At 43.5% G+C, this 23,799-nt stretch overlaps 1 protein-coding gene across 4 annotated transcripts in view, besides 1 other annotated feature; it reads right to left on the bottom strand.

Moving 5' to 3' along the window:
- Positions 1–23,799, bottom strand: part of Slc22a23 (solute carrier family 22, member 23) — a 166,118-nt gene that overhangs the window by 98,538 nt on the left and 43,781 nt on the right. For all 4 annotated transcript variants that reach the window (NM_001033167.3, XM_030247433.1, NM_001382849.1 and 1 more), the window contains one exon: positions 21,302–21,456. In NM_001033167.3, coding sequence (NP_001028339.1) covers positions 21,302–21,456 — 155 coding nt within the window. The remainder of the gene's footprint in view (positions 1–21,301; positions 21,457–23,799) is intronic.
- Positions 7,699–12,798: an enhancer, noted in NCBI's record as "VISTA enhancer mm1307". NCBI's record gives its function as "enhancer in: hindbrain (rhombencephalon)[3/5] | midbrain (mesencephalon)[3/5] | forebrain[3/5]" and the evidence as "EXISTENCE:transgenic organism evidence [ECO:0001131][PMID:17130149]".

Genomic DNA, 23,799 nt, shown 5'->3' on the forward strand with positions numbered 1-23,799 from the left:
CTAAAGAAATGAGATCAGGAGCTGGAGGAGGTATGTGCACACCGGAGTTCACAGCAGCATCCCTCACAATAACTAAACTATGGACACAACCCAAGAGTGAAAGAATAAACAAAGCCTGGCATTTCCATTCAGTGAATATGACTCAGCCAGTGGTGAACTTTGGAGATACTATGCTAAGTAACAATATCCACTCATGACTTCTGTTTGATCATACTTTTATTCTAATTTATAGAAACAGAAAGCCAGTGGTGGTAGTGGCACACGCCTTTAATCCCAGCACTCATGAGGCAGAGGCCAGCCTGGTCTACACAGCAAGTTCCAGAACAGCCAGGCTCACACAGGAAACAAACAAACAAACAAACAAGCAAACAAAACAAAAAACCTGTCTCCAAAAACAAAAGACAAAAAAGGAAAACAAACAAACAAAACAAAACAAAACAAAACAAAACCAAAAATTAGAATGGGAAGTTCAGGAGCTGTGTCAGGACTTGAGGAGTCATCAGGTAGAGGGTGTAGTTTTGTTTGTCAGGATGAGGAGCTCTGGGGACAGATGGTTCTGGTGACCACACAACTCTTTGAATGAACTTCATGCAGCTCAAGTTGTGTCTACTTCTCACAGTTGGAACAGGAAGTTCCAGGATACAGAACCCTTAACCACACAGTAGCCCTGCCCCCACTATTGGGCATCACCCTGTCATCATAACCTGAAGGTCTCTTGAAGCCTTTGAGGCCACAGCCTCTCAAAGGCAGCTATCCTTGCCCACATAGCGATGTGGCCAACACATGGGCCTGCAGCTGGCCCGTGTAGACAACAAGAGCTTCCTGTCTTTGATGCTAACAGCATTCCTCAGGGTCCGTTTTGTTGCCAGGACAAGGCATGCACCCGGGCTGGAATGCTCCTTGTTTTCAGCTCATCTCCTCACAAAGAACATCCACAGAATCCTCCACTCGGCTGCCAACATGTGCAACACGTGGGAAGCTGACAATGAGACACATGTCACTCCAAATGATCCTGTGTGCAAGTTCCCCATTAAAAACTCATCTTCGATAGTCCACACGGCAGACTTCACCGACTTTAAGAAGATCGCCTTTCCACACTCCTCCCAGGAATTCAATTACCTGGAAAGGCAGAGTTAATAAATGACCCAGCCCCTTTACATCCTATGTATCCCATGGAAGACCCTTGGCTTAGTTCAGAAACACAAGGGAGGAAAGGGAAGGGAGGGAGGCAGGAGAGGAGGTGCGTAGGTCCACTGATGCTCCACACAGGCACTGAAAGGAAGGCAGACAAACCTCAGCATTGAAAGAGAGAAGGACAAAGAAAGCCTCACTGTTTCACACATTCTATCTACGGAGCCAACAGCCAGGGATTCAGTCAAGTGGGCACCAGTAACTCATTTCTTCTTTGTCACTTCAACAACTTCCCTTGTTTGTAGAGTGGGGGAGGAACTCCCCACATAAAGCAGCCATCAGGAGGCTCCTACTTGGTCTAAGGCGGCCTTGTCTTTAGTGCTGCAGAGGCTGGCACTGCCTGGTCACAGCCATCTCACAGCCTGGGGGCTCTGAGCCACTGCTCAGCAGCAGTAATAGTAACCACTGTTGGGGACAATTCGAAGGCCGAGTGACCCCTCTGACAATCCTTTACTGATGAAGAAGTGAGTACTGGATGGCCTGGGAGCTGCCCAAGGGCCACCCAGTCTGCCAGTGGAAGCAAGAGCAATGGGACCTGATCTCTGACCCCAGGTAACCTCTCATCAGGGCAGTATCTAGGCACTTGAGGGGTATGAACACTCATCTCCTCACCTGTTGATCATTACAAGGAAGAATAAGGCTGGGTACCCCAGGGGTGTCGGGGCTCAGACTTCCTCTGACATATCATTTAATTCACCAAGCTAGTCCTTTAGAATGACCCAACTCACTAGGTGCAGTGGCACACCCCAGCATTTGGGAGGCAAAGGCAGGCAGACCATTGTGAATTCGAAGTCAGCCAGGTCTGCTTAAAGAATATCAAGTCAGCCAGGGCTACATAGTGAGAACCTGCCACAAACAGTGAAACAAACAAACTCACAGCTCTCTCTTCTCTAACCTTCTGCAGCTTTTTTCCAACCTTATTTTTCCATAATATCCCTACCAACCTTTTAGTAAAAAATGTGTGAGTATAGGAGAGCTATAGCTTCTTGAGGACAAGAAATCAAGAATATGCACTTGGCACCCACATTATCATTTCTGGGGACCCTTCAATGATAAAGAAAGAAGGGAATTCACTGACTACAGAGAGCAGGAAGGAAACAACAGCTATGTGATGCTTGATCCTAGAAGTGGTCTTGCTGGATCTAGTGAGGACTTGGGAAGCAAGTTGCTAACTTTGCAAAGTTGAACCCATTTTCCAAATAATATGCTACCACTCAAAGAATGGGCTAAAAGTATGACAGTAGTGTCACTGCTTCAATGTTTCAGAAAAAGTTTCTGTTTTGGATGATGCAAGCAGGGCTCTCCAGTATAGCACTACTAGATGCCACCATGCAACTGCTAACTCCTGGAGAACAGCAGCCAGTTGTGAGCCATGGTCCAGGCAAAGAGGAACGGGGCTCTCTCTTGAACATCTGGGCCTACCACAAACCTCACATTCAGTAACACCAAGAAGGGACAGAGTCTGAAGAAGAAAGGATACCATTGCCTGAAAATCCAGTATGTACTCACTCAGCCATCCCAAACAAGTCTCAAATCATAGAAAATGTCAGGTTGGATTAGAAAAGACAAGAAGCCTCCCCATAAGAACACAGAGATTGAGAAATATCCTGTCACCACTGCACACCCGAAAACAAAAACAAAAACAAAAACAAAAACAAAAACAAAAACTATGACTCTCTGAACTCTAATCAAGTCCAAGTACTAACCTAGTGTGTGTAAGGCCAAGAATGTCCCAGGAGAAGTGCCCAAGGCTGAACTACACTTAGTGTCCCTGGGGACCCAGAGTTCTTAGGCGTACTTAGTACACACCTGAGGATATTGTAAGCAATAACATCATGCACAATGAACCACTTTGGCTCCATGTCATATTCCATCTGTGTTATAGCCCCAAATCTGGGCAGCACAGCATTCTGAACCTGGTTTGTATAAGTAGATCAGGACTGAGGCGATCAAAGGCTCTGGATTCTCCTTCTGCTTTCTAAACATTAGTTCCAGCTTCTGGAGCTTAGGTGACATGCCACCTAACCACCAAGGCATTGTCTCATAGGAAAGCTAAGGAGTCAGTGGCTAAAGCTAAAGTCCTACCTAAAGCCCACCCAGCAGAGCAAACGGTATGCTGCTGAGGGACTCTGGCCCTGTTGTTCAGTGATGTTTCTGAACTACATAGAAGGAATGTGGAGGAATCATTATATTCTTCACACTGACAGATTCTCAGACTTATCCAAACTACCCTGATGAGAATTTTCTGCCACGTGGAAGTCTACCGAAAGTGTTAAGGCAAAGGAAGCGAGGTTATCACCGTTTCCTCTTCCTGTGCTCACTACAATGGGATTTGCACACAGATGTTCCCACCTCCTCACTGAGACTTCTTCCCACCAATATCAATAGTTGCAAGAGGGTTGAGCAACCAGATTGAAATCTAACCAACTGTTTTGCATTTAGCTCAAACCTATCTGGGTCAAGTAACTTTCATGAGAAATCTCAGCCCACTCCCTCCACTGCTCAAAACTGTCAGTGTGACAAAATCAGTGGTCCTGTTTCTTCCGTGCTAATATGATGTGGTAATAGGGCAGGATAGAGAGTTAGTAAGCTGGAGGTCTGGTCTCTCCCACCTTCAACACCCTGTAACCACACAGGTCCATCTACTTCGTAATCCTGCTGTACAGACTTTCATCATGTTCCATGAGGTCATTGATTCATCCAACTAGTTTTTCCACACCCGATCTACACAAATAGATCTCGTCCTAGAGATATAGTGAAGAGAACAGGTAGTATCCCTGCTTTTAGGGCGCTTACTTTAGTATGGTGGAATGCATGGGGACACTAACGTGCAAGAAAACAAAGGCAGGGTGGACCTAGAGAAATCAGTTGCAAGATATTGATTAGGTGGCCTGAGAAAGCTTCACAGGGATCATGTGAGCAGGGATCACAACTACAAGACATGACCAGGCATGAAGAGATGGGGGTGGAACATTCACACAGACAGGGAATGGGTACAACTGGCCTAAAGGAATAAGAGCAAGGCAAGAAGCCCCTTTGTCTAAGATATCCTGTGAGTCAATAGGGCATGAGCCCACAGGATACCACAATGTGCTTGGAATGTACAGAGATGCTCACTGAAGGACAAAACACACTACTAGCTGGCTCCCAGGATCCTTTGACCCTTCTAAAAGTTCATGGCTGGTGAAATAGTTCCCCAGCCTCCTGAGCTGTTGGTGTAAAGAGGATACTGAATCCTGGCCAACAGGTAAAAGCAGCAAAGGTAGGACTCCTGAGCAGCTTCAGTAGGAAGCTTTCCAACATATGACCATAGTAGCTAGGTTTGCATCACAGAAGGAGCCTGACCCCCAAGGGCAGGGTATTATTTCCTGCTTGGACAGAAGGAAGTGTGAAAATGAGATGTGAAGACATGACATGGAGTTTCGGTTGAGGCAACTGTTTCTATGGGAGGGCAGAGATGAAGCTATTGTCTCTAATTCTGTTCTTTTCCTGTCTAGTGTGGGAGACACTAACTGTTTTTAGCTACTTCAGTTAAGACAAATAAAAATAACACACATGGTCTCTTGGCCAGTCTATCCACATCTCAAGCACCACATGTTCCTGGTAGCTGTAGGACTGGATAGCATAGAAAGGACACATTCTCTATGGCAGTGAGTTCCCTTGGATAACTCCCTTAGCTTCTTGTTTAAGAATGATGCTTTCCACCTGAAAAAATGCTCAACATCCTTAATCATCAGGGAAATGCAAATCAAAACAACCCTGAGATTCCACCTCACACCAGTCAGAATGGCTAAGATCAAAAATTCAGGTGACAGCAGATGCTGGCGAGGATGTGGAGAAAGAGGAACACTCCTCCATTGTTGGTGGGATTGCAGGCTTGTACAACCACTCTGGAGATCAGTCTGGCGGTTCCTCAGAAAACTGGATATAGTACTACCGGAGGATCCAGCAATACCTCTCCTGGGCATATATCCAGAAGATGCCCCAACTGGTAAGAAGGACACATGCTCCACTATGTTCATAGCAGCCTTATTTATAATAGCCAGAAGCTGGAAGGAACCCAGATGCCCCTCAACAGAGGAATGGATACAGAAGATGTGGTACATCTACACAATGGAGTACTACTCAGCTATTAAAAAGAATGAATTTATGAAATTCCTGGCCAAATGGATGGACCTGGAGGGCATCATCCTGAGTGAGGTAACACATTCACAAAGGAACTCACACAATATGTACTCACTGATAAGTGGATATTAGCCCAAAACCTAAGATACCCAAGATATAAGATACAATTTCCTAAACACATGAAACTCAAGAAAAATGAAGACTGAAGTGTGAACACTATGCCCCTCCTTAGAAGTGGGAGCAAAACACCCTTGGAAGGAGTTACAGAGACAAAGTTTGGAGTTGAGATAAAAGGATGGACCATGTAGACACTACCATATCCGGGGATCCATCCCATAATCAGCTTCCAAATGCGGACACCATTGCATACACTAGCAAGATTATGCTGAAAGGACCCTGATATAGCTGTCTCTTGTCAGAGTATGCCTGGGCCTAGCAAACATAGAAGTGGATGCTCACAGTCGGCTATTGGATGGATCACATGGCCCCCAATGAAGGAGCTAGAGAAAGTACCAAAGAAGCTAAAGGGATCTGCAACCCTATAGGTGGAACAACATTATGAACTAACCAGTACCCCGGAGCTCTTGACTCTAGCTGCATATGCATCAAAAGATGGCCTAGTCGGCCATCACTGGAAAGAGAGGCCCATTGGACACGCAAACTTTATATGCCCCAGTACAGGGGAACGCCAGGGCCATAAAAGGGGAGTGGGTGGGTAGGGGAGAAGGGGTGGGTGGCTATGGGGGACTTTTGGTATAGCATTGCAAATGTAAATGAGCGAAATACCTAATAAAAAATGGAAAAAAAAAAAAAAAAAAAAAAAAAAAAAAAAAAGAATGATGCTTTCCTTATCTTGCACCCTCAAACTGTGTGAGAGAGGAAAGGAGGGCAAATATACCCATGCCCTCGCAACTGGGTGATGCTATGGTTTGGATATGGCTTGTTCCCATCAAAAACCATGGTGATACTTGGTTCCCAGCAGAGCTGTATATGGGAGAAGAGGCCTTCAGGAAATGATAAGGGCACTTAATCCCCATGGAAACACTGGTGGGTTTAAAGACATTCCTACTCTCATGGAACTGGATCAGAGAGTCTTGGAGCCTCTTGGCATTCTCTGGCTCACATGTTCCTTCTGCACACGCCTGCTTTCCATTCTGAATCTCTCATGAGGGGCTCACCAAAGACCATGTAGATGCCAACTCTGTACTCTTGGACTTGAAAACCATGAGCCTCAAATGAGCCTTTCTGTATAAATACCCAGTAGTTGCAGGTATTCTCTAGACCTAGAATCTGGACAAATGGTTGTATCTGCTTTCATCACTCAGACGATGCACCAATGCTTTTACTCCTTTGCAGCCTTTAGGCTTGAGTGTACCAACTGTCCATACTTCTGACTTTTGAGGAGACCTTTCAGAAGGTCTGTCTGTAGACTTGTAACCTTTCTTTTCATTCAACCCTTTGGAAGGAGCGCTGGGAGTGATCCTCTGAGTAACTGGGAGACAGCCTGCTTCCCCATCTGCACTCTTTTCTCCTGGAGCTTCACAGAGAGGTAGAAGCAGCAGCAATGGAAAGGAAAAGCCAACTGTACAAACATTCACTTCCATGTCACAAGGTGGAAAGGAAAATTGCCAAAAAGGAGATCTTGGAAAAATAAGAGAACAATCACCCCCTGAAGAGAACATAAAATGACACCCCACAGTGACCCCACAAAGGAGATGGAAAATAAGAACCAACCATGAATGGGTCAGAGAATCCCACTGAGTTGGGGGTAAGAGCTACAAAGGAAAAAAGGGACTTGAAATGAGTGCAGTGGTGTCCCAGGGCTGCAGAGTGGACATGCTGGGCAGTGCATTCTGTAATTCACTCAGACTTTCTTTCAAGGACAACATTTGTGTATCAGAGAGTAAGCTGAAACTCCCCTTAGGAACTCCAAGTTCATATCAAAGTTCTCTCAATAATTTCTATGTGTGGTTGATAGGAACCATAATGCAATGGACTCAAGAAACTCATCAGAGAGCTGGAGAGCTGGAGAGAGTAGTTAAGAGCACTTATTGCTTGATTGCTCCTCCAGAGGCCTTAGCTTAGATCTCCAGGTAACTCACAATGCCTCTGTGCACACCTATAAAACACGCGGGCACGCGCGCGCACACACACACACACACACACACACACACACACACACACACCTCTTACCAGATACATGAGAAGACTGAATAGAAAGTCCAAAAAAGACCAACTTGTTGGTGATGAAATTGCCAATAGTTTAGTGGTTTTGGTAACTGTCATTTATGGGGAACATGGACTAGGAATGTTTCCTGTCCTGGAGATGAATTACTGGACTGAACTTGCTGAGATGCACAAACGCCAACTGCTTCACAACAGCCCATGAAACAGCAAGGTTTATCTCCCTAACCACAGACTAGAGCAAAGGATATTTCTCCTCCAAAAAGCTGGTTGCAGCTTTCTATTCCCTGAAGAGCAAAGACCAAATGTCTTGTATCATTCACATTCCTTCAGAAGCTAGGCTCCCTCCCTGGTACATCTGTACCTAGGTCTATGTCTTTATGGGTAATGAGGCCTGAGAATCATGGAGCAATTGGAAGATAAAGGCGAGAAGGGAGTAGGTGGCAGCTTAGCCATGTGATAACTAGTGAGAAGGAAAGCAGGTTCCAAGATGGCTTGAGCTCACAGTTCTCCTGCCCACAAGCCTCACCCTCCTAAACTCTGAGATGATAGATGTGCGCCACTGTGGTATGCTCTTGAACAAGAGTTCTGAAACTGTACTCTCATGTTAGTGAAAGTTTTAAGACGAGATTAACACAGGTGTGTTCAAGGCTCTCCATTTGCAATGCCAAAGCTCAATATCACACATTTCTGAAACAGTCAATTTGACATCCTGCATCAAAAAAACCAACCAACCAAAAACAAAGTAAGCAAACAAAAACAGAAGCAAAAACAAAAATAAAAGAACAAAACAAACAATTGAGGCCACTCAGATGTGCCATTTGGATTTATGGTAACTGAAATGTCACCATGACTACTGCATAACTGCAGGATTAGGGGTATGGGTAAAATTGCAGCAGAACTGAGACCCCACATGTACAGGATGGCACAGGCCTGAGGAATACCCCTGGGCCTAGAGGTCAGGTCAATGACTGAGACAAGTACTCTGTCCACTTACCTCCATTAAAGGGCATCTTTGTTAGCAGGAAGATTAACAGGAATGGGCAATAATAATGTCCCCAGGTTCTATTACAGCCATACATAGATGAAATGTATACTCAGTGAATCCTTTAAGTCACAAATATAACCACCTTCCTGAGATGGAGACGTTGCAGGGACAGACTGAGATACACCCAGGAGTAGGAAAGCATGATGCTGAAGAGTTCCGTGATGACAGAACCCTTAAGGTTGTTAATGCCATTTTGGATGGCACAGCGATGTGAAGGGGCACCACATGCCCTGCAGGATTCGAGTCTAAGTGCCAAAGTCAATGAAATAAGAAATAGAACCTGATGTGAAGGTTTCTCTTGTTTAATCTCTCCAGGGTAGACAGGTGACTGTTTCAGAGAGGCCAGTAGAGACCACAGAATGTCCTGTATTTGACACTGTATGCTGTCAAATACTTCTGTTCTTATAGTTATTTATAAGTTGTATGCACTATTGCAAATTCCTTGTGTCTATAGACATTTTCATATTTTCACAACATACTTGAAGACAACAGAGCTAATAGGTTCCACACAGCAGTTACAGGCAGTCTGGAGGCAGTGGTTTGAATTCTGGCTCCTCTTCCTCACTGAATACCACCTTGTGTAAGTTATTTCCTTACATCTCAGGCAAAATTTCTACAATGGAGGTAATGGTGCTCACTGGATGGCAACACAGGCAGCTTTCAGAAGTGCCTACACACAGTTCAAGTTCAGTAACACCAGCTTTCATTTGCTTGCATTAGGAGCACATTCAGTGAGGTCCAAGGCTGAGAGCATCGTTATCCTTATCTGTCGAAAAGGCTTTTGGTAGGATCTATAATTAATATAAGATGTAAGCCAGCTATCTATACACATCAGGAGACATGCACCTGCAACTTACCAAAGAAGCTGAACCTGGAAGATTCTCTAGGAGTAGCTAACCGTTAGCAAGCCACAGTCACCACGATATTCTCAATAGGCCTTCCTGCTTGCTCCTTCATTGAATCAGTACTCAGTGATCGTATACATGGTGCTCCATGTTAGAGAGCATTACATGGAGTGCCCAGGCCAGGATTCACTATATGCCTGATTCCTCATATCAGGGCTGTGGATTAGTCCTTCTAAAAATGTGTAAGGTGGAGTCATAATCAGACTCCAGACAAAATGAGGATGAACAGTGAGTCCAGCTAACACAGTACAAATGGCCAAGGACAGAAGGCCGTGGCTCCTAGCAAGCACTTCTTGTGCAGAAAGGGTAGCTGCATTCTTCCACTCTAACACAAAGATAGCAACCAGATTTACTAAAGAACCACTTCTCTTCGTCCTCTAGATGGCTTCCACCCCAAGAGCCTTTGCATCTTAAAGCCACAGCCTTCTTTCTATAAACAGCAACACCAGCTGGACAAAATGGTGTCAGGGAAGACAGGGTCAAAAACCCCAAATCACAGTAGGGCTTCCCACAATTTTCCCTCTGTTATGTAAAATAGACGTATCTGCAGCTGAGCAGGAGCTAAAGGGGCCTTAGTTCACCCTTGCCCAACAAGGGCGATCTGCCTTTGGTTGGGAGGGAGTTCTGAGCCCTTTCCCAGAACCAACACAAAGCAAATACCAAGAATGACAGGATTTCAAAAGGTCCAGGTTAGAGGAGCCCGGCACTGTTGGTCTCTCAAACAACAGCACCAGAGTGAGCTTTCTGTGGCCACAAAAGCACCCTTTGCTCCGGGAATCATCAAAGGTTCCGCAGAGAGGAAATGAAAACACAGCGCCAAGTGCAGAGCGCCCGATTTTCCCCTCCTTGTGTTCCATGAAGGCAGTTCAAAGGCCCTGCCTGCCTGCGCTGCTGTGCTGTTCACTCCATCACACTGAGGCAGAATAAAAAGGGAATTTATGTGGACGCATGTGGGAAGGGAAAGGAACCCCTCTTCTCAAAATCTGACTAAAACTTTTTTTCCAGTTTAGAACTCCGGTCAAATTAACAGCATGTGTTGCAAAGGCTGCTGAAATAGTTAATATTCCCTTCACATAAAGATAATAAAAATTAAAGTAACGATGAACAAAGCTGAAGGCCTAAATGTACATGACCTTGGGTACAGCTTCATTCCTTTCCCCATGACCAGTCTAAGAACTGCAAAGCTCTTTACAATGAGCTCATCCTATCTTCCTGCATCCCTGCCTATGGGCTAGACTTTTACCTAACCAGCTGTAATCCTGTTTTGCCCAGCATCCCCAGGAACCCAGTGATAAGATAGTAACTTCAAACCCAACCAAGATCTTAAATCTGACTATTGATAAAACAATGCACTGGAGCTCTGAGGGAAGTGTATCCCCAAACTCTCAGATATGCCTCTCTTTCTTCTGAGTGCCTCTTTTTCTCTTTTGCTGGTTCTTAAGCCTCTACAAAAATACCTGAGCATGAGTTCTTAACAGCTTTTCCCTAAAGCAGGACTTTGAAAATACAAACAAAACAAGCTTGGTGCTGCTTAAGTAAAACTGCTTTCAGCAGCTTTTCCTGAACTGGGAGCGCTACTCTCACACCGGCCACTTTACAGAGAACGTCCACTGTCATCCCTCTTAGTAAGTCAGACAACCCTTTAGGTCAAAGCATAATGAATGGTTGCCTTAAAAATATGGCACATATTTTGTAAGTTAATATTTTAAAAATATAGAAAAGGAAGCGAGTCATGGTGAATGCCTGTAATCCCAGCACTGCACAGTTGAGGGGTGAGGATGCTGTAAACAAAAGCCCATTCCAAGCTACAGAGCTAGACCCTGTCTCTGAAATTGTATAACACAGACAGACAGACAGACAGACAGACAGACAGACACACACACACACACACACACACACACACACACATTCAACGTGCTGGTGGAGGTTGCAGGGAAGTGAGGACTATAGCTCAGTGGTAAAGCACTGGTTTGATACAATTAAAGCCCTGGGTCTACACCCCACCCCACCCCACCCCTAATCCCCAGTATCACAAATAAAATAAAATAAAATAAAATAAAATAAAATAAAATAAATATGGAGGAAATGGATGACTGGAATATTTACGACACTAAGGATCAATAATTTAGGGAATGAAGTAGAGCTGCTTTGAATATATGGAAACTTAAAAGTAGCTACTTCTGCTTTCTTCTGTACTTTTATAAGTTGGTTCATGATTAGTGATATTATGCTGGCCCAGGAGAATGTTTCTAGATTTTAAAGTGTTAGAACTCTTACCTCTTACACACACACACACACACACACACACACACACACAAACTTGGGGGGCTAAAAGGGGCAATTACAAAGCAAATTCATTCTCTCTCTCTCTCTCTCTCTCTCTCTCTCTCTCTCTCTGCACACCTCAGTGAGCCTGCTTTGCACTGCTAAGCTGGGGACTCCCCTTAGCCCAGTCTCTTTTCTCACCTAGAGTCCCATGCCTGCTGTGAGCCAAAGAAGCCCTCACCCACAGGTCCTGGGAGAGGAGGAGCAGCTGGTTGTCTCCATGGAGGAATCCTGCCTTCAGCAGAATAGTGTCACTCTCTGTCTTGTCACTGGGTGCACACACACTAGCTAAGGACAAACACATCTTGATGACTGCCTTCATCCTCTCCACCATCTGCATGAGTTCTCAGAGGTGAGAAAACTGACTCATTCAAGACAACTAGAGAGCAGTAGGCTTGGGTTAGGGACCAAATGATGGCTAGATCCAGCTCTTTATGAGCTGCTTACAAGAAGTCGTGCATGTGTGTGCATCCTTGGGTGCACGTAGGAGAGAAGCAGGTAATGAGCATGGTGATTTGTCATACATTGCCTTTGAGTGTGGACAACACAACATCAACCAAAAATACAACTGCACCTGGGCTATGTGTCTAGATGTCTAGGAAGCACATAGGAATGTGCTTTAGGGACCTGAAGGAAAAGTCATTATTGACATACCTTATAATCCAGTTTTCTTCTACCCAATAATAACAAACAATGGTTAATATAAAAAATTATCCTTCTGTACAAAGATGTGGATGAGTCACATTAAGTATAAATTATGACTCTTAAGAATGGTTGAAGTGGTAAAACTTTTGAGATATATATATATATATATATGTTTTGCAAAAGTTGAAAAGGATTGTAAGCTACTTAGCAAGACATACGACACAAGAACAAGGTAATATTCTGAGGCTGACAGGAATTACACCCTATGCTTAAAGTATTTCACATTAAATCACTAAACTGAATTAAAGCTGCCTTTGCCACAGTTACCCCTGACATACCAGGCATTTATTGCTTCATCCAAAGGACACTGTTCCGTGTCTTGCATCATTGGAAAACATGCTGCCCCTTCCTTGCCTCCCTGTTTACCAGCTTATCTGACTCACCAGTAGCTTCTGAGGGCATTCCTTCCTGGCTTGCTCAACCAGTTCTTCACCTGCACCCATGACTCCCCCACACTCTGGTCCCTAGGTGATCTCAACTATGTTCACAGCCTTCAGCTCCTACTTTATGCTGAGGACCCACATTCCTTGTTGCTGAGACTCTGAATTGTGAAGCACTTACTAAAACAAACCTGGAAGATGCTCTTAGGGAACCACCTTCCTAAAACACAAGCCATCATCTTCTCTTCTCACACTCCAAAAGAGAAAGAGTGGTCAGTAGCTCCAAACTCAGTAGGACTTGGAATCAAATTTTGAATCTCTCACACTTTGTGGGAAAACACATATGCATGTATGCATACCCATGCACACATCTATCCAGGTACAAGCAGATATGTGCTCATCTTTCTGTGTTCTTCTCAGACTTCAGATTCCACCTTGCCCAAGCCCTGGCCTTGATTTACCTCCTCTTCCTTACACAGATACTGCAGCAGGCTCCCAGTTCCTAGCTTGGCCTGCAATGTTGGCCTGCTTACATCTGCAACCTGAGTGATTCCTCTAAATCAAACATTGAAAGGGTTTCCTCTCTTGCTTGGGCTACTTTATTGACTTGCTATCCTAAGTTCATGGAGGACAGAATTTTTGTGTGGTGCCCCAGACTACTTCTCAGGTTTTGCTAGTCATGATCCAGACTCCAGACAGGTTCTAATGACCTTCGGTATCCAAAACACAGTAGGCTCCAGCCAAACTCTAATGATCCACAGTATCCAGAAGGCACTAGGCTCCTCTGGTCTTTAAGAACCTTCATTAGATAATGAACACGAAAGCCAAAGCTCACGAGTTTCTTTCTGGTGCTAATGCTCTTAGTGCAATCAGAATACATTCCTGATCTTCCCTTCTTAAACTCTGAGTGTCCTGGGAGACAGGAAATTGTGTGCCTATACAACCTCAGAGCCTAATGGTGCCTAGGGTTTAATATATACCCAAATTGACAAGTTACTATTTCCCTGGCCCTCAAATGTTTAACAAGGAAGGAATAAAGGAAGAAGTAGCTTTTACGTGAGTTGCCAAAAAAAAGAATTATTTGAAATAGAACAAATCTGACATGGCACAGTGATTTGAATAAGAGTCATTAACAGAGCAGTTCTATGGCATTATATAATTTAAAGTGTATGCCTCTCTTCTCAGGCAAATGAATGATTTAATTTCATTAACAGTTAAACTTGGCAAACCAGGTATGGTCTCACTTTCCCCGTATATGTTTGAATGTTTTCAAGAAGCCTGGAACTCTTTATTTGTTTTCAAAGGGATTGATTTATTCCATTATTTTACTTTCATTCTAGGGTGGGGGCTAGGGGTTGTTGTCTGAGAGTTTGTCCCACATTACTTTCTTATAATCCCAAACTCTTTCTAGGAATTTCAGCCTCATCTCTGTGTCCTGCCCTGTCCTGTCCTGCCCTGCCCTGTCCTGTTCTGTCCTGTCCTGTCTTTGCAGGTGAGAACAGGGAATCCTGGAGGGTATAACAGGATCCCAAGATTTTCCTAAACCAGTAAATGTCCAGTGAGGAAGGAAAATGCAGATGGGGCAGGTGAGGCCAGGCTGTTGACAGGAAAGCAAGGGCTTAGACCACAGAAAGACAAACTGTTAACCATTAATCCCACCCAGTCACTTCACCTTGTCTCAGCTGGCCTTTGTAGCCACTCCATGTGACCTCCACCTCCGCAGGATGGAATTCTGCCAATGCTAGTGGTTGAATTTAGGATTCTAAGGTTGTGAAATACTCAAACTGGAAGGGTTTCTCTGCGTTTTTGTTCTTCCTAACCTTCCCCCCCCCCCCCACACACCACCACCATTTATTTCAGGAATGGGCCTATGCTTTGAACACATTAGAAAATTCACCCTCTAATTTCAGAGGAAGAGACTAGAAGCTGACAGAATTTAAGTCATCTATTGTGGTCACAGTCATCTGAGGGACTCAAGCCACAGCTCAAATCTATCGATTTCTAGATCAATCTATGGATTCTTCTGCTGTAAAGACAGTTTTGTTTCAAAGTAGAGAGGCAGCATTAGAATTCCAACATGACAAAACTTGGCCAGTAAGGAACCATACAATTTAATAAGGCTGTTTACTCTGCAGAGAATTCAGCTAAACCTTATAATTTCAAATGCCAAAGGGCCAAAATATTTGCTGGTTTTGCTTTCCTCCTCTGATTCTGAGATGTATCGATCCTTACCAAATTGAAAGGCCCCTAGTAACCAAGCACTTTAACCTATCTATACATTTAGGCAGTCACTGCATGTTTTTGTCTTCTAAGATGAGGCATATGGTTCTCAGGGAGGCCTCGTGTTGGCATTCTTAGCATGCAGAAGGCACAGCACATCTGTCCATGCTTTACAGGCCTTTAAAAGTACTTTTTGTCCGAAGGACTGATATAGTTTAAGAAAAAAGCAGTCATAGGTATCAAAGCACAGCTCCCTGTTGGAGAGTTCACTGACCACCTGCCCTGTACTACAGCATCCTGGCCACACAGGGACTTCATTACCAGCCACATCTATTACTACTCACCACTGCATTGTGACACAAGGAACTCCGATGCTCAGAAGCAGGTCAGAAAAAAAGATTTAGAGGCAAATGCTCCAGTTTCATCTTTTAATTTTTTGAGATAGGTTCTCATTTTATAGCTCAGGCAGTTCAGGTTAGCCTTGAACTTTTGACGACCATTCTATCTCAAGCTCCCAAGTTCTGGGAATACAGGCAGGACCCATCATACCTGTCTCCATCCCTCTTCTTCTTCCTCCTCCTCTCTTCCTTCTTTCGCTGATGTATTTATTGCTTTGCTTTTCACACTTTGGCTGCAGGATGACTGATAGCCTTCAATCTGTGAATTCTCTAATGATGCCAAGTTGAGCCAGAGGAAAATAATTAACGTGTGTGTGTGTGTGTGTGTGTGTGTGTGTGTGTGTGTGTGTAGCATGTGTTCAGATGCGTGTGCCTATATGCATGTACAAAGCACAGGAAAAAGCTGGATGTCTTGCTCTTTCATCCATTACCTCTTCCTTTAACACATAGTCTCTCACTGAACCCATACTATGCTGCTGGCCAGCAAGTCTCAGAGATCCTCCTGTCTCCATTCCTCTATGGTGCTGAGGTTACAACAACCATGCCCAACTTTTGAAAGATTCTTTTTTGTATGTATGAGTATTTGACTCTCTCTCTCTCTCTCTCTCTCTCTCTCTCTCTCTCTCTCTCTCTGTGTGTTTGTGTGTGTGTGTGTGTGTGTGTGTGTGTGTGTGTGCACCACATGTGCACAGGATACTGTGCCTGCAGAGGCTGGAAAGCAATTTTGGATCTGGATCTGTTGAGAGTGGATTTTCATACAGTTGTGAGATGCCATGTAGGTGCTGGAAACCAGATTCCAGCAAGAGTAGTAAGTTCTCTTAAGCTCTGAGCCCATCTTCCAACTCTTTATATGCATGTTAGGGATTTGAAAACAGGTCCTCACGCTTATACAAGCTTTCTCACTCAAGGGGGGAAAAGTCCAGTCAAAATAAAATGGTTTGTCAAAGCCCTATGGTAAACTCTGACACAGATCCTTGGTAGAAAAATGCCCTGTCAGTAGAGCTGGAACCAGGTTTACAGCCCAGAACCAGGTTTACAGCCCAGAAGAATGTGCTACAGAAAGACTCAGGTATTAGAGATGGATGTGGACAGGGGAAAAAAAAGAGACCCATATTCTCATCTTGCCAACCAGAGGCAAGGCAAATGTTTGCACTCTTAGGCGCAGTCAACTGCTTGTCCAACAGCCGATCTCCATTCTCTTCATTCCATAGCTCAACAAGCTCCATTCTCTTCATTCCACAAGTGGTGAGTCTCCTGCTCACCACTTGGGGCCATTTGGCGCACTCATTCAAGTAAAAAGCAAGAACAGAACAAAGCAGTGTAGTGACGAGACCTAGTAATCCTGCTGACTGAAATAATTCCCTAGGTTTTCAGCAACATAGACAACTAGAGAAACTAAATAAGTATAAAGATAGACAGTATAGTAAGAGTACATGTATCATCGTGCCCCTATGGACTAGGATCTATTAAATATTTCCTTGAGAGTTTAAACTCATTAGTGTCATGTCAGGGGGAAAAAAACCACAACCCTCCACCTAGAGCAAACCTTAGATTTTTTTTTTTTTTCTATTCTATTTAGAAATTGAGTCAAGACTTGGAGTCTAATTTTTCAATGTCATCAGTAACTTTAGGCACTTTATAATTTCTTATCACTCTTTGTATATGTAAAATTCATCTAGTCATTTGGACTCTTTAGGATTAAAGAGGGTTATTATAATGAGAACCTCCTTGAGAGAATTTCTCAATAAAGTTATTCATTGTTAGAAAAAAAAAAGTTACATAGTTACATTTACATGTCTATCTTTAGGCAAGGTCTCTGCTAGCAAAAGGTAACATCCACTGTTACAAACCAGAAAAGCAGAATTATGGGAGGGGAAAGCTAATGAGAGTAAAGAGGTTGGGGATGTAATGACCAGAGGAACTAAAAAAAGTACCTATGATAATATGATTAAATGGTACATCCTGAAAACATACATACAAGTAACATTATACAGACTGGGCACATTATATGAGAAAATATATATGTAAATACACAATCACACATATTTGAAAAAAAGCAAGGAAAGATCTAAAGGTTTGGAGGGAGGAGAAAAAAGGGAAAGGAGGAGGAAAGGGCAGAAATAAGAGACATTTTAAAAACACAAAAAATAACTTTTGGGATAGCATTGGAAATGTAATTGAGGAAAATACGTAATAAAAAAAACCCACAAAAAATAAATAAACTGGGGAAAGTGCTTTTAAAAAAGGGCCAGATATGTAACTCTGTAGTAGCATGTTTTGCTAGAAGATGCAAGGCCCCGGATTCTGTCTCTAGCACTGTAAAACCAAGCAAGCAAGCAAGCAAGCAAAAACTCAAAACAACACAATCCTACTATATCCAACATGAAATCAACTTTAAAAAAACAAAACAAGGCAGTAATCTTGGCTTTTATTTTAAACTTTTGCTTTGTTTGTTTTCTTTTGTTGTTGTTTTGTTTTTAAAGAGACATGCCCCATTATGCTGTTTAGATTGGCCTTAAACCCCTAGTCTCAAGCTAGTCTCCTACTTCAGCTTCCTGAGGAGCTGGGATGAGCAGTGAATGCCACAGTATACAGAGGCTTGCTTGAAAGACAGACACATCTTAAGTAGCACGGGATCACCTGGCCTGTGACATTATGGTCTTAGCTGAGAATGAGAGTCATACCGCAATCAGTTGAATCTGCTTATGTAACCATCTCTTTAGTCCTTGATGAGACGGCATGACTTTCATAGAGAGACAGGAGACATGATTTGCACTTCTTGTCTGCGTCTCTTACAACTAAATCTAGTGTTCCACCATGTGTGAGTGGGCTTGTGTGAATGCAAACAGGATCACATTCATAGGTTAAAAAAAGGAAAAGCTGCCCTCCGATATAGCCCGTGTGTTTCACCTCACAGCGGTCTCGGCGGTAGGGGCAGCCACCACTCCCGTGGTTCGGCTCAGACCTGACCTTTTCCTTAGATAGCCCACACTCAGCTACTGTTCAAGGACTTCAAGAAGTTGCCAGGAATCTCTATTTTATGTCTTAATTACACAACCACTCATCCTGTTGGCAACTTGAAGACAGCAAAAGTGTGAAGGGTAGAACATTTAACCACAGCATACCTTAGAACAAAATCCAAAGCAGAAAAAACAGAAACCTAAGGCGGCCTTGCAAATAAAGCAGAAAATATCCACAAGTCAGCAGTATTTCTGCTGTTGGTTGCTTTTTTTTTTTCAAGAAAGAGTTTCTCTGTGTAGCCCTGATTGTCCTGGAACTCACTCTGCAGACAAGTTTGGCCTCAAGATCCACTCAGAGATCTGCCTGCCTCTGCCTCCCAAGTGCTGGCATTAAAGGTGTGTGCCACTACTGCCTGAGCAGCGGCATTTCTTGAAACAAGCAGCTTACCCTCTCGGCCAGCTACATGAGAAATCAAATTTGTAAAAAAATGTTATTTTGCCAGTTCTGTTCCCAAGCACCTATAAGATTAAAAGCAGAATAAAGCCCAAGTCTGTTTTGACAAAGGCCAAGCATTCCCAGCAGAGGCTTAAAGCGATATAAAAAGCTGCTAGATGACAGAGGAGACAATTTGGGGATCATTAACAATGTCACTTGCAAGGAATTAATGTCCAGAAGTGTTATAGTTGTCTTTGGAGCTAAGAACTCCTTTATTCCATTGCCCAGCTTACCAATAACCAACTTATCAATAAGCTAAATTAACAGGATATACCTATTTGCATTTAACACTTGTGTATTAAGAAGCTAGCAAGTAAACATGCTAATTGGAAATCCACACCCCCCTGCTCTGTTGACTGACAGCATCTCACTATATCCCGTCACCAGCTCTGTATTAATAGACAGCTCTCAAGACAGCCCAGGGATTTGGAGAACTGGGCCACCTCAGTCCTTCTACCCATGCCCATCCCACCCTCATCTACCAATTATGATTTTGATTCCTTGTTTTCTATTTTCTGTTGTCAGGGGTGGCTTGTCAATCATCTCTTAACAAAGGCCTCCTCATTTTCATCACATACACAGGTTCTCAGGCATTGTTCGCATCCTTTTGCTTCATTTTAGTTGTGCTATCTGAAATAACCTTAGCTCACGTGAGAGGGCACTGTGAGACACATGTATGTTTTCACGGCAATTGCGTGTGTCATGGCGTTTGGATGTTATTCTCAACTTTAAAAAGCATGACTCATTTTTGTTTGTTTGTTTGTTTGTTTAAAAAGAGATTGATTTAATTATTTATTTGTATGTATGTGAACATCTCTGTGTATGCAGGAAGCCATGGAGACCAGAAGAGGGTGTTAGATGCCCTGGAGCTAGAGCTGCAGGTACCTGTAGGCTACCCAACATGGGTGCTGGAAACCATATCCCAGGCCTTGAAAGAGCAGTAAAAGCTATTAACCACAGGGCCATCTCTCCAGCCACAAACACAATTGTTTTAAATAGCTTATTCTACTTCAGAAAAAAAAATAGCAGGCTGTTTATTCAAATATATACACTAAGATAGTTACTAAAGTCAGAAAATGGTACAAAGAGGAAATTAAACTAAGGGCATTAAGATGAAAAGAAAGAGAACAAGACTTGAAGCTTGTGTTGTCACAGTGGCTTCCATTAGCACTGGGAAGATTCTGGACTACTGGACCAATATGGTTCACAGTTTGCTTCAGTGATTTAGTGAATAAAGTTGTATGTTAGCACGTTTACAGATATTCATTTATTTACATGAATGTGTATGTATGTGTATGGTGACTTTCATGTTACAGTAACAGAGTTAAGTAGCTACAACAGAGACCCCATGTCCCACACCACCTAAAATTTTTACTATCTGGCTCTTTTCAGAAGAATGTGCAAATAGCCTGGTTTTATAATTTTCTACCTAGGAGATAAAAGCAAATCCATTTACAGTGGGACAGAAATTTAGGTTATCTAAAGAAGTCTTTAACATGCAAATTGAAGAGAACTGGAACTATTTAAATTTTATTACTGTAGAAATGACTACCTAATCTAGACCTAACTCCTCCCTGTTATCAAAGACCAGGAAAGCCAGAACTTTATCTGCCCAGTGAGCCAACAGGTCTTTCCACAGGCAGTGGTGCGGGTGGGGTGGCGAGCACAAAACTCGCAACTAAAGCATCTACAGATTGATTCTCCTGCTGTGCAGGTGGGTGTGTGGTTGTCTTCTAGAGAAAAGAAAACAAGTACAAGCCATCCATGTTTGACAGTGAAGATCACACGGGAAGCAAATATGGCAGGTCCACTGAACGCTTCTTCTGCGCTGTTCCAAAAGAATGGCCGCTAGCAAGCCTTGCCACCTAATGTTCTAGTACTAAAGCTGACGAACTCAAATGTAGCGCACCATGGTCGTGCCCAAAAGAAGGTTAAATATGTGCATTTTGTATGGTCTTAAAGTAGAAGAAAAGATCTCAAGGAATCCAGGATATACCTGATAATTCTTCAAGATGCCCTGCTGGATCCTGGACTGGGAAACCCAATAGTATATTATGAACTGCACCCAATGCCAAGACAGAAATTTCCAGAGAAACCAGCAGCCCCCATGCCATCCTGAGCTGGTCCATCCTGAGCTGATCCCCGAATCTGCAAACCATTACGCAAACTTCCATTCTCCTTGATGCCGGGCACTGAGCCCAAGCTGGAAGTTTCTCTGTAATCACAAAGATATCAAGAGTGTGTGTTTCCCAAGTGCTACCACCTCCAAAACTAGCATGTACAGTTCCTGCCCAGAACCTCTCAGGCAGCAATAAATACTTGGGCTGATCTTCACAGGGACTGGTCATGGCGGTTCTTACTTACGTAATGCATACAAGGTGAGGATGATTCCAGCCAGGCAAAATCCTTCAAAGAACCTGAGTGTGCTGAACATTGTCACATTCACTGACAGTGCCACAGTCAGTCCAAAGATGAGGATGAAGATGGTGGAAAACAGCAGCACAGGCCGCCGGCCAACCCTGCATGCGAAGAGGGGAAAAATCAGGCATCAACGTTAAACAGGAGGGCAATGGTAAGAGCTGAGACCCAGCCTCCAGTGAGCACTCTATACATATTGAAGGAGTATGGGCTAAGTGTCTTCATACTACTTATACCCATGTCATTAGAACATGCCTTATTCCCTTAGGATAGATGCCTCTTGTGGGACATTAAGCCCACATCCTTGTCTGGAACTTAGAGCAGAGCTCAAACAGCTACTAGGAGAGAGAATTATGATGTGGTCCTGATTGCTGTTACTGAGTCCATCTCTGTGTATAAACAGGGATACCTCAAAGCGAGAGAATAAAATCAATTATAACTCCCCAAACACAAACCTTGACACACCCAGCATAAAATGGCTTGAGAAAGTGCCAACCTTTGGAACTGGCCCAAAAGTAAACATAGACACGGAGGGAGGCATATTCTCCGGCTGTTACCTTAGGGAGGAATCTTGTTTCACCAGCAGCCTATGGGTCCAAGGTTGGGCCAGCTGCAATTTGCTTCAGCTACATGACAGAGTGTAATTCTAAAGGGACCACACTTTGAACTGTAAATAAACCCTTGGGTGTCTCACTCTAGACCCTGCAGGAAAGGGTTGTGGTATACTGAGCTCACAAACCACACACAGAGCTGACTGATGCATGATCAGTGGCCACTAGGGGACAGTGTACTTGGGGGCAGTCAGAGGGCAGATGGGGTAGTCCTTGGAAATTGAAAAGTCATGAGTTCCTTAGTCCCCATCTAACCATCCACTTTCTCTACTTATTACAGGCAAAAAAGTATGGCGAACTGCAGCAAACAAATTTTTAACACACCTGGCGAGAGCTAAAGGATAGTTCACGGAGAGGTTGGGGGAAGAGGGGAGCAAGGAAATGCTGGCCTGGTGTCACATAGCTAAATGGCTTTAGTTGTCCTAGACATTTATGACAAGGGATTGACATACAGTAAACCAGGGAGGGGGCGGGGCAAAGAAACAGAGGAATGGTTGCTGCCCAGGGCTGGGTGAGAATAGAGAGTGTTTATGAGAACATTTCCCAGACTCTACAAGGAATATGGAAGTGATTTAAACTCAGGGTGGTCAAAGGACTTAAATCTGTAAACACATTCAAAATCATTGAATTGTGCTCATTAAAGAGTAGGCTTTGTGTGTGTGTGTGTGTGTGTGTGTGTGTAAATGATTTCCCACTTAAAGCTCATTTTTAAGATAAAGTAATGCAAGACCTTGCTCTGCCTCATCTCCTATAATTTAAGTTTATGTAACATATAATATAAAATAAAACACATGTAAAAATATATAAATATATAACAGTAATATATAATAGTTTTAAATATAAAATGTGAATACATAAAATATAACATTGAAACTATGATATAAATATAAAGTAACATATTTTAAGAAAACACGGGGGCAGGCACAACAGGCCAGCCTGAAACCCCAAGCTAAGCGATGCAGTTTTCTGCCTCCTCCTGCACTTCTTGCTGCTGTTTGATATGGTCTTTCTGTGCAGCCCAGTCTGGCTAACCTAGAACTCTCTGTGTAGCCCAGGTTGGCTACCTCCCACCTCTCCAAGCCTTCTGGTCACTACCAGCCCACTTCTTCTTGATTTTCAAACACGTTTTTTCCTGCTCTGATTTTGTCTTAGGAAAGATGCTTGATTTCTCTTTTTGTTTTGGTTTTAAATTTTGTTAAACGAACAAACAAACAAAACAAAACATTCTAAGCACATCCCTCCCTGATCTCTTAAACCAGTAAATCATTACACCTGTCAATCAATGGCGGCTGAGGGACACTCATGATCTCTCAAGTCAGAATACCTTGGTTCTGCCCCCAGGTTCCTATCACGTCATTTGTGAGCTATATGATCTTGGGAAACCCCATGCTTTCTCCACTGGACCCACTTGTGTCTGTGGGGTTTGTGTCACGTGAGGGAATGTGCCAGCCACTCAGTGATCATTCACTACAAGCGAATTACGAGCCTCATGCGAGCTGGTTCCCCAGAGTGGATTCAGAGGTGGGTGACAGCTGAAGCCTTTATCTTTTAGGATCTTCAAAGATGTCTCTATCTGAATTGAATTCTCAAAATCTATCTGCTTTTGCTGTTTGTTTACCTTTCTGGGCAAGAGGAACTTTGGAAATGGGATCACTTCAAATGAGCTGATTTCCCAAGAAGGGCAGCAGGAAAGAACTCGATCTCACTGGTTCTGAAGATGGAGGAACCCAGAGTACAGGTGGCTACTAGGGGCTAGAAAAGACAAAGAAATGGCTGGTCCCCACTGCCCCTGGGAAGAAGTTCTGCCCTGGTGGTATCCTGTTTTTATCCCAG

This window comes from Mus musculus, chromosome 13 (assembly GCF_000001635.26).
Source record: "Mus musculus strain C57BL/6J chromosome 13, GRCm38.p6 C57BL/6J".
Lineage (NCBI taxonomy): Eukaryota > Metazoa > Chordata > Mammalia > Rodentia > Muridae > Mus > Mus musculus.